The 12148-nt window shown below is 45.2% G+C and overlaps 1 protein-coding gene across 15 annotated transcripts in view; it reads left to right on the forward strand.

Moving 5' to 3' along the window:
• The window catches only part of LOC111246448 (uncharacterized), a 259672-nt gene that overhangs the window by 186232 nt on the left and 61292 nt on the right, over window positions 1-12148 (forward strand). Inside the window, exon 1 of one of the 15 annotated variants that reach the window (XM_022796052.2) lies at window positions 36-213. The exons of 10 other annotated variants lie outside the window; for them this stretch is intronic. In XM_022796052.2, coding sequence (XP_022651787.1) covers window positions 176-213 — 38 coding nt within the window. In that variant the 5' untranslated portion in view covers window positions 36-175. Of the gene's footprint in view, window positions 1-35; window positions 214-2232; window positions 3567-3650; window positions 5222-12148 lie in introns of those variants that run through there. 4 more of the 15 variants (XM_086982459.1, XM_022796042.2, XM_022796051.2 and 1 more) reach the window with 4 other exon arrangements.

Raw genomic sequence — 12148 nt, forward strand, 5'->3', positions numbered from 1 at the left:
GAGTATAACGTGAACCGAAAAATGCTTACGGCTGGCATGCTCACAATGTCCCGTCATTATATGCATATCGTGCGCCCGTTCATGTTACTCGTTCGGTTTTTCCTGGATCGGACAGCGGTTAGCGTTAATCTGGACTTGGCCTTCATGGACCTCTATCGTCGGGACTGACCTTGTCATGCCCTCCAAGCATACTCAGACTTGGCTAGGACAACCGTACGTCTACGTGATTCATATTATGCTTGACTGTGTTCTCTATAGATAGTACAATTATGTATCGTATTATTTGCCAATTGACCGATTAATTGCATTAATAAGTTATACATTAAGTAAACAAAAAAAGCAAAGTTAAGTTAGCTTACTTCTTGCTATCGCTTTTGCCCTTGTTACTTTCGGCCTGCCATTGTAACAGTTTGATTAACAGTGATGATTAGGACCAGCCGTATTGGTGTCAGGCCCAGAGTAGGCATTTGTCAGCCAACGCAACTCGTTGTTAGTTACGTAAAACAGTGTTTCGTTCTAGCAACAAAAACAAGCCAGAACAACGGAAGAGGTGCGATATAGAATCGAAATATATGATTATATTGAAAGACGTTTCTTTTTATGTGTCCATGATTGCATGAATGACTACGCGCGTTGTTCCAGGCACTCTTCTATTACATTCTGCCAGTTCTGTATATATATATTGTTACTAGCTATTATTTATGATATCATGATACGAGTATGACGTCGTTCGCTATGCTATTGTAACTCTGTTATTATCTACCCATATTTACCTGGTGGAAACGTTTCACTTTTTTTATTTTTTTAACAATCGTTGTTGTTTTTGACGCTTTTGCTTCCCGACCAGGAGCAACGAAAAAAAAACCTATCGATAATATAGATATATACAATTGTGCGACGACGCGAGTGACCAGTTTGTCCTAACTGGGTTCAGTGGGTGGCGGCAGTTGGTACTTGTCAATGGGCTGCCTGATACCGACATCGTTAGCCGATGAGTGGATTAGCATTGAACGCTGTGGCCAACGGTAACAACGAACAATTACCATCATCTTCATAAGACTTCACCGACTACGTCGCCATAACTTGCGGCGCTCAATAATTGTTCAATACGGGCCTATTATTATGTAGGAAAGAGACGGAGCACAATGTGATAGGCTTCGAAGCCAGCGGTAGCGGCAGTTTAAGTTAGGCCGGGCGGCTGAGTGAGATAGCAGTAAGCGGCGTTCGCAATAGCGCGTTTCGGTAGAAGAGCGGTACGCGAGCAACGAGCTAGAAAGTGAGCGAGTCAGCCCCTTTCTCTGCTCGTCGCTATGGTCGTCGTATGCGTAATATTATTACTGCAGCTTCTGGAGCTGCCGTCGATGGGACGTCTATATAGCGGAGTGAAACGGTGAGGGAATGACTACCATCACGCGGTTAAATCCAAGAAAGCGAAGCTGTCTTTGACGGGGTGAAGCGGTCCAGGACGCGTTGGCAACCTGTATCACGGAGATATTAACAAAAAGGCCGTCCATGATTATTCTCCAGCACAGATATAGAGAGAGGCGTAAATGTACGTTGATATACCTATCGAACTTGAATTCAAGTTAAATAATTTAAAGCCGAAATGTTGACGAGTATCACTCGTTGCAACAACTATTAGCGTTTCAGGCCAAACGTTATTCAATATGAACAGTTCATGTTGTTTATGTAACTAACCAAAACTTAAGGGAATAACGCGTTAATCAAAATGTTCGACAATAATAACCGATGAAAAAAGTTAGAATATATTACGTCCTAAGGCGCATGGCTTAGCCGGCCAATTGACGCAAGCGGTCAAGTGTACGGCCTAAGACATTGTCTACAGTCGGTCGAACTTTTTTTATACAAAGCTGAAAAGCTTTATTAGGTATGAATAGCAACTAGTTATTGTTGTGTAGATGATCGGCGCACACTATGGACACTAATGGCACAATTCAAATGATATGCTTAATGTGTATGTTCACTGTGGCCATATTTATGTGCTATATCCACTTTGCTAATTTGCCCCCGGTAGACATAGTCTGTGCGGCACTCCGTCGATTTTTTCGGTTTCGCGCCTGTTCCTTGGCCGACCGGTTGACTGGTCTGTCTCTCAGACCGTATCTGTTTTCGTACCGTCGTATCCTTCGTAAGCTGTTGCACGCGCCTTCCCTTTCCCAACTCTTCGGCGCGCTACCAGCCCTTCTGCTTCAGTGTAGACCTTCCGACGGTGCTGAACAGATCGTATCGGGTGCCGCACTTCTATGGCTCTTCTATTGATGCGGTTATGTAAAATTATTGAGCGTTCTAACGAGCGTATTCGGGCAAGCTGTACTAGTTATGGTTTACTCTGAGGGCTTTTCAATCGTGCTCGTATTCACGCATCTTGTAGAAGCCGGGAAAACATGTCGAAAAAGACTGTGTACGATACGATGTCTCTTGTAGTGAGGTGGGGCAGTGATAACGATTTGATCTTCGCAGTAATTCACGCCAAACTGGAATGTGCTATGGCCAGTGTCTTAATCTAACTGGATACGTAGATTTCAACCGTATAGATAGGCTGGCTATCTTGAGGATATTAGATAGGCTTCTTAGACAAGCGGATTGGTACGACTTTGCTTACAATTCTGTGCAGTGTGCGTGTGTACGTATGTGTACTTATGTCTGGGCTTGTACTCGACTCGCGTACCCGAAGCTCGTAGTGCACTTCTGCCTTTGAGTTACAAGTGTTGGACACCTGTAGGGGTAATCGGGAGTACATTACATACAAGCAAGCGTTCTTGGCTTCTTGGAGCAACCTGTCTACGCGGTTTTCGACATAGCATTTGGCTGCTCTATTTAATCGTAAAGGTATAAGCGAAAGAGCGCGGAGGTTTAGAAACCCCCTAAACTATCACCATTCAGGTCGCTTAACTTCAACCAGTCGTCGCTCTGAATCAAAAGTGCCTTTCAGGCTTCTTTTCGTTCTCGTGACATAGAGGTACCGCCGCTGCGCGCCGGCGCGGGCGAGGAGCGGACGACCGAGCACCGAGAAACTGTCGAGGAAGAGCGAGAAAAGAGAACGACGGAGAAGGAAGCATCAGCAGGCGCGGTCGTCTCAAAATGGCTGATCTAGTGCAGAAAATAATGAAGACGGCGATCTCGGTGTCGGGCTCTTCCACTCGAACTCTGCCTGCCCTCCCCTCGCCGGCGATAGCGGATACCTCGAACCGGTCGGCCGCGGGCTCGAACAACAACCCCAAACAGCTTGTAGTGTGCCGCCAATGGTGGAAGGTGTGCTGGGTCTATGGCGACCAATACAAGCAAGGCCAAAAACTGTATCAGGCGCAAAAGCGCATATTAGCTAAGGGTTCAGCCATATCAGAAGCAGGAGGCTCTTCTATGGCGGCATCAAACTCAAACGTGCTCAGTTCGAACGGAACTATGCATAGTGATGGCATTGTGGATCTAGCTGTTGCGCCTGCTATTGAAACGGATAGTGGTAATGATAGTGCAAGCACGACACAAGTTACCCCAGTGAAAGGACCACGCAGGCCGTGTGCCATACCTCGCGATCAAATACCAGAGTAAGTATTGCCTGACATCGTCAGCTCGATTAAGCAATGGTGTTCTATGTGTGCGACATACGTGCGTTAGTGACAATTTCTTTGTGTCATACATACATATATATACATATATATATAGTACAAGATTATGAGTGACCGTATTCTGAGCAATGATGACAGCCTAATTGTACGCCGTTCGTGGGAACAGACGCAAATGGAATTAAAGAACTCGGGTAAAGATCCTCCAGTGCACTGAATTCGACGAAACATTTATTTCAAGATATAAACCGTCGCTGGATTCAAAAGTACAAGTTAATTAGATTTACTTTTTCGACCGTTCGCAGCAGCAGCGAAAAAATACGTGTTTGATCGGCGCACTTAGTTTATTGCTTTTCGTGTTTGGGCGGAATCGGGCCAGCTGATTCAGCCTTCGACTGAACAGCCACTGACTTGTTTTTGGTCAGTTTTACATTTGTAACGAGAATTGCCTTCAATGTTGAACGAAGATTATGGATTCAGGGCAGGTAGCAATGTAGCGGTAATAATAACAGCAGTAACAGTAGCGTTACTGGTTTATCCTCGTCACTATCCCAGAAATAGCGCCGCTTCCTCTTCTACCGGATGCGCATAATGTCACGTATTTGTCAGCCATTTTTGTTTTTTACTCTTTTTAAATAGATAGAAGGTTTACGTACGTTCACGGTGTGACGCACTCATGCTTGATGCGGCACTTTTAAGACAGACGGATTACTCATACTGAAATGCCGACACACAGTGTTATATATATTCATCTAATATTCGATCACTGTTTTTTATCGATATTTTTAGGCGTGTAACAGCGCGTTTTAGGTTCTCTCCTTTCCTCGTTCCTGTGCGTTTTGATTCAAGGAGTGGCTGAAAAACAGGCCATGGCTATCTAATTTATGTCTGTTGCTCCCCTCTGCACGGCCATTTGTTTGGCGGAGACTGCGGCATCAGTGTTTACTAGGTACCCCGCTACAGTTTTGATAGCTATCCGCCGCAATCATGATTATATTTTTATAGCGACGTAAATATATCATTGCTTTCTGATGGTTTTTAGCTGCTAGCTCTTCCTTTCGAAGCCAGTGTAACGTCTGTCGTGTGTACGCAAATTGCCAGGTTCATCATCACCGGCCTGTATGGATAGAACCCGTTCGCAGATTTCAGCGTGTTTCTTTTCCCCGTTCGACGTCATCGCTTTTAATCTCTATTAATTATTTCGTTTTCGTCTATGTCACTTTAACCTACCGCATCGCGCGACACGAGTAAAGGCAGCTTTTGGTACTGCCCCACGTACAATAGAATACGTCATGGTGTAGTTTGCCTGCTAAAACAAGGGGCAAGTAGCAGTATCGTCCGTTAGTTACTTTGCAGTAGGCGTTCGTCTGCTTCGTGCGGAAAGCTGTGTCATTTAAATAGTCGTGGAGGATATGAAAAATGCCTATACGAATATATGAGTACTTGCAAGTACTGCGCTAACACTGCCTTGCTATAGGCCAGTGCCACATTAGCATCGTGACTTGTCCACATCACTACGAAGATATCAAGCACAGCTTAAATAGTGGCATGCCGTTCAGAACGAGGTCGAGTCTGTCGCTAGCGCAGCAACCAAAACGTAGGCCTCCATGGAAACGTCGCTCTTTCGTTAAGCCTAGGTAAATATGCTATTATTCAGTATTAATATTCTACTGCAGTGTTTGTCGAGCGATGATGCGTCACTATACTCGAATGCTCACGGTGGTGTTCATGTAATCTAAGTTTAGTACTGCTACCTGACTATTAGAATGTCTTGTCACTCCGCACTCAAGTAGTAAGTTCTAGCTGGATAGGTTTTCGACATAGACACATACATGGATCGGTGGTATAGATAAGGCCTTGGATAATGTGCTGGTAGGACAGGAGATTTTCTGAGCTGGCTTCAAGTGGCCCGCTTGCCGGCGCTGATGCAACATTGACTTCGCGTTCTTGTCGCTGGCGTTTTTTCATTTTGGTGTTATTTAGGCACCACCTGGTGGTCCTTCTCCTACTGCCCCTTCCGCAGCCGCCGCCAACGACGGCGAAAATGCCGGCGGAATTTTTAGCGGCGTCAGCCGTAGAAGCATTTGCGACTTTGCTAGTACTGCCGTTGCTATTTACTGTCGGGTATTAATGCTCCTGTTACAGTGAGCGTTATTAGCAGCGTGTCAGCAGTGACTGAGTGGAAAGGTCTTTATAGGACGGACTGCGATAATACGGTTTGCCAATACCAAAATCGAGGAAATTGCACCACCATCAAGCTAAGTCGGGACAATATGGTACTGACTTTAATGGCCGAAAAGGAAGTCGAAGACATTGCGTTGTGAAGCTCATGTCGATAATGCAAGCTACAGAATAACTACGGACTTAGAACATGTGATTACTTAATAATTATCCGAAATTGAAACAGCGAGCTATGTCGAGGTAGCGCATCCTATACATGCAGACGAGTATGCGTACATTGGACGAGGACTCACGAAGTATGACGTTGGATGTTCGACGTAGACTGCCGCAAGACGTACAGTATACATGCGATATGTCGCACTTCTTCAACTAGATTGAAACCAATTGAATTGAAAGCCAAAATATATCTTTATAGTTTCTGTACTCAGCTTCCCGTAAATATAACACACATATACTGCACTGCTTCTTAGTGGCCTTTGCTGAGAACCACATCATTCATGAAGGCGGCAAACGCAAGCGTTGTCATTTTACTTGGTCAGTTCTGCCTCATCGTTGTTGTTCTTACTTTGTCATTTCGAACCGTTTGTCTCAACGACAATGTTACTGTCTGCTCGTGCATCCGCCAGTGCGCCCTTGTGTTTCTCCCGTCCCTCCCTTTTAAGAACGGCAATGGCAACTGGGGGTCGTCGCGCAAATGTCTTTACTTGTTTGGTTGTGTATGGCAAACAAAAGGCGACAACGATTGCCGTCCATCTCCTTATTAGCATCCACAGTTGTAACAGAGATACCGGTAGTGGTAGCTTGAACGGCAACACAGCAGACAGACAGGGAAAGACTTTCTAGATCGCACAAAGAAACGACAACAAATAACAACGACGTGGTACTTTGTGATGCTAAACACCCGCTCACTGCTTCCCTATTCCACGTTCGCGCTAATGCCAAAAGTAATGAACGTCAACATTCAAATAAACGAACGATCTGTTTTTTTTGCTGCTGCCGGTTGGGTCGATGCATAAATACTTGCTTATTATGATATTTATTTACCTCCATGGTTACCTCTTCTCTTACTCCGCGTTGCCATTGCTACCACCGACACTGTAATCAGTAACAGCCCAAAGATTTAGCGACGCACCGAAACTCTACCCTTGTCACTGCAACTTGCTGGCTATCTCTATTCGTTGTACGTATCCCTTAACTTTGGCAGTCAGCCTGAAGCGAAAACCCGATCTATACACAGATATATATGTGTGTGTGTTCGCTCCTCAGGCAGAAAGCAGACATAAAAAACCCAGTTTTAGAAACCCAGTTTGTGCAGCAGCCACTTCTCTCGCTGTTGACTTTTCTCTTGAACTTTTGCTACCCGTATCCCTGCTTTTGCACGATATTTCGAACACGGTCAAGTTTCATCTATGCATATTTGCAGCGCTTTTTATCGGCACCTGCCGTTGAGGACATGAACTTCCCTGGCAACAGGAGCGGTGCAATGGCCCACATATGTGGCGAGTGGCATTGGCCTGCCTTGCCACTCGGTAGCAGCTCGGTACATTGCGTCGTACGTTTGTATACTTTCATCGCCGATTACTCAGTAGAAGAAACTAGCTTTCTTTGACAACCTGTCGCTGTGTGCGGTGGCAACGTCGCGTCAACGGCGGCTTAAATCGACGCGAACCCTGTGAACCCACTGCTTAATACCCCATAGGTTTGTGGGTTTGCAGGTACATAAGGTTCGAGCAAAGACGTAACTGTAGAAGCGAAGCGCAGTGGAGAATATTGCGGATCATTCGAATGACTTACTGAGGGCAGCGACTGGTAGAATAAGAACATGAAATTGTCGCTGTCGTTGATATCTATTACTGAAAAATTTCACTCGTCAGTATAAGTGCACTATAAGTAGCAATAATTGTACGTTCTGTTTTCAAAGGCTCTGTTCATCCGCCAACGGCTCATTTTATCAGAGCCAAAAGCTTCTTACCGACATCACCTTACCGCAACCAGGTTCTTTAGTTAATTTCGTTTTAACGAACCAAAGAACAAACCATAAACAAATTGAAAGTTACCCATAGAACACAGTGAGGGGTGTTCCACAATAGGAACATATATTAAGTATGAAAGGACAAACCAAATAACTTCGAATCACTGATGCTTGTGCAGCACTTCCGCTGTAACGGTAGTTCTGATCTGAAAAAAACTTCAGGTAAAATATTTGTTCGTTTAAGGCGTCGCGTTAACGCCCCTCAACGCTCGAACGAGGTTTACGACGGAACAGTCGGTCTGTCTACCCGATTATTGCGTTGAGCGTCTAACAATAGCAGTAGCAGTTGTAGTAGTAGCAAGCAGCCGCTGTTGTTATGGCTTGCTGAACCAACAGTAGATCTTATCTATTTATTCAAGGGTAACGCGTGCCTTGAGCCGTCCCTATATCAGTGAGTGCAAAGATCACCTCTTCACTCAGTGCCATCCGCAGATTGTTATTGTGGCTGTGAACAGCATGAACAATAACTTCAGCGTCGTCTGCTGGGACTGCTGTGGAGCACTATGGAATAGTTGTCTTTGCCACAACAGCGGCAGCTTCTGGTCGACCCGATGATGGTTAACTCGGCCGGATAGCTTAAGTTAGTCTAGCCGGACTCGCGGCCTGTCTTGCGGCTAAGTCAAGTTTACCAAATAGTGGCCATCTGTTAGTCGGCTCAGGTTGTGCACACGCAGAAAAGGGAAATACGGGGGCTCGGAGGCCGGTATCAAAAAAAAAATAAAAGAGGATAACGAAAGTGGAGAATCTGGTCCTGTTGTTGCGGCAGTCGTCGTCGGAGTAGCGACAACTCTAAAGCAACAGTAGTGGCAGCTGACGCTGAACGGCTGTTGGCGACATCTTTGTAGGATTCGACGTCCAGCCACTAAAGGGTTACGCGTTCTGAAGCCCAGCCCGCGATGGCCCAGGATGAAGCCCTTAAGTGTCGATTGTGGAGGTCTAGAGGCAACGTAATGGCCGTTCAGCCGTACCATATTCATTTTCTGCCGTTTCTGTCGGCAAATACTATAGTAGTTTCGTTTTTTACCCGCGAATAATAATAATAGCAGCGCAATTAAATGAAGGGTGCTCCTTTAACGGGGGCGATTTTCTTTCATCCTTTCACTATTATAGAACTATTAATAATTTCTTTTCACTGCTCCATCTGGGTTAGGACTGATTACCTGAGCGATTACTATAGCAGCAATCATAGAAGCAACTGTATTATGGTATAATACGTTATATTATCCAAAAGCTAACTATTTCGCCAAATCGAATGAACTATGTAAAAAATGGACGACGTTAACACGACGAGAACGACGGCCAAAAATCATAGTTACAACGACTCGAGGGCTTAGGTCGTCGTCTGCGAGACTTACGGTATATGCAGATACGACGTATTATTAAGTGTAACAGCATCAACAGAGAGATATAGTGGCAGTTAGTAATAATCAAGGCGAACGCAGTAAGTTATAGTGCGCTAACTTACATAAATCAGGTTACATGGGTCGAGTAAACAACCGCATTTTAATTCGGCTAATATCAATGGACATCTCATCCCATTATCGGGTAATTCTGGGTCTGTGTGCACAAATACGTTCAAAGCACCCAACGACAGATGGGCAGTAATTCCAGTAACGCTAAAAGTCCGTCATCGTCATAAGAAATAGGGAAACAACGGCCGTGTTATCAGTTCAGCACCAAAATTAAGAAGTAATTAGTGGTACGCTGCGGCTGCGGTGGGAACGTTAGGTAATAAAAATAAAATATTCCATATAATACGTCGATTAATAGTGGTGAAACTACTGATCGCAATTATGTCTAGCAGAAACAGCGACAGACAAACAACTTGTTTATAAACATGTCTGTTCTGTTAAAAGCAACAACCATTGTGCGGTAGTTGTTACTGTATGAGAATTCAGTGAAGTAGTATGTCTGTATTGTTTTATTGACAGCCGAACCACCATCTATAAAGGTTGTCACAATTATCAGCGCCTCTGAGTTGTCATTTGCGCTCGTCGCGGAACAGCGTCGATAAGTCGCTTGACGTCGCGGCGGCAGGTTCAACACGCTTCAGGCAGAGAAGGCCTACGATTTTTATTCGGATATATATATCCGTGCAAAGACGTTCGTCCAGCATATCTATCTATACATCGTATTGAATTAGCATAATAACGATATCTGTTGTTCTAGTCAGACGCGGTCGATCGAGCAGTCGGAGTAGAACAGTAAGAAGAGCAGCATCAGCAGTAGCACCAATAGCAACGGGAGGGCTTCTATCTCACAGGACGTATCGGAACGTGGGTTCGTTCTGGCTTTACGCTGCGTCAGAATTTCGATCTGTTTGTTCGTCTGCAATTGACTGGCTCCAGGTTGACCTGTTTTGTTCCCCTAGTGAAGGCTGCTATTCTCTTCATAGCAACGGATTGCACCAATTAGTGTTGTACAGCCATGGCGGCGGTGATAGTGACGACGTTTACAGGACGTATATTTAAAATTAGCTTGAATAGACGCCCAACTCAGGCCGGTACATGGGAGCCGGGAAATTGTCCGCAAGGGATTTTGTTGTTTGTCTATGCCAGCTAGCTACCACGTCCATTATCCTTGTTACACTGGCGACAATTCCAATTAACAAGGTTTACTTCAGGCGACGAATGACGCAACAGTTCAATATGCAGGTTAGGTTTTACTAGGTGGATTAAATCATTTGTGCGACGAACGAAGTTCTTAACGGTGGCGTTAGAAACGATCATGCGTCGTTTGCTGTTACGGCTGCCGTTCTCAAATCGCAAGCGCCAATTGGACCACCTTTAGAGCCCGCTTTATATAATATGTGTACAGGATGTCGCGTCGTTTGATAAATGTATTTATATAGGTATAATACATGTAAAAGTGTTAAATTATGCTGCGTCAGACTAAGCTAGGTGTTAAGTAGCTGCTAAATGGAGGATAACGTACTGGCTTGATCTCGTCGAACAATTCAAACCTAATGATCTTTATAGTTGTGAGGTAAAAATGTTGAGCACACCGCAATCGACCTGTGTTTTTTATGTTAACAAACCCGTTTCTTCAGCTCGCATCGGCCCGAGTTGCTATGCATAAAAGTTATACATACAAACTCGAAACAAACATTTAGTACTAGAGATGGCGAGGTAACAAGATAACAGACTCGGTAGCAGCATCGTCAAGATCATAATACTGATTACATTGAACCTGGTAAAAGAAGGTACCGCTGGAGACGATAAGTTACCAGATCATAAATCTATATTTGTCTTTATGCGATGCTGCGGGAATGCAGAAGTTGTTTACAATAACAACAGCAGGGCTAGAAGAGTTAGCAATTGTACCTCTCGTGTAGTCTATATAGTTTGTAGGAAGACTGTGTCACACCAGCCTCGTGATTACGTGACAGAACGTCACACGGATACTTTGCGGTCCGACGAAAACAATTCGCTCTTATTATTGCCGCCAATGTTAGCTGCTGTCTATCTCTGAGCATGTATATATCTAGCCCTGACGTGTCAGCTCGTCGATGGCTTTTTGACAAAGTCTATAGCAGTGGCGCGTACTGTTAATATTCATGACGCCAATCGATCCTCACTGGTAGGACTGACGCTAGCGTCCGACAGTTGCGCCACAGCGTTCCCTTCACATTTCTTTCGTTCGCTGCCTGAACCTCAGTTAGTATGTAGTGGTAGTGGTTGTGATGAGACGGTGAACGGTTAGCTGACTCGTTTGTTGTTGGTGCCGTCTGACGACGCGCCGCGTTGCTTGGTGTTATGCGGTTCGATCCCCACGAAGCGAGCCAAGGCAGTCGTTGTTAGGAGGCCCCGCCAAAGGCTCGCTCATTCGACTTAAATCACTACTCTGAACGGTTAGTTTACTGGCCGGCCAGTCGGACTTCGTCTGAACAGGGAAAGCATTGGCGTGAAGATCAACAAGTGGCCAGCAGTAGCAAAATGAGCAGCTGAACAGACCGCGCATTGTAGGAGAACCAATCGAATCGGTGCCGAGATAGGCTGCTAGTTGAAATTGTCGTGGAAGAAGGCCTGAACCAAAGTGCTGCTTGTTGTCCACCGGCTTTAGAGCCACCGGCGATAAAGCTGGCTGATCGGCCGGCTAGCTATTTGATGCACGCTGTAGTCCTGAGTTTGTTACGACCGCTGCTCCTACCGTATATTTTATATGGATGTGGCTCAGTCGTCAGGATACTCGCTCCCACCATACAGATAGAGACGCCAGCAACAATAGCAGCAGCAGTGCAGTAATGTCGTCATGTGGGAGAACAACATGCAGCAGCTGAAGCGGATGCGTCAAAAAGCACATAGGCCGACCAGCAGGCCCAAAGAAGAAATACCAGGCTCTTTATAGCTCG

Source organism: Varroa destructor, unplaced genomic scaffold (assembly GCF_002443255.2).
Source record: "Varroa destructor unplaced genomic scaffold, Vdes_3.0 BEIS01000003.1, whole genome shotgun sequence".
NCBI lineage: Eukaryota > Metazoa > Arthropoda > Arachnida > Mesostigmata > Varroidae > Varroa > Varroa destructor.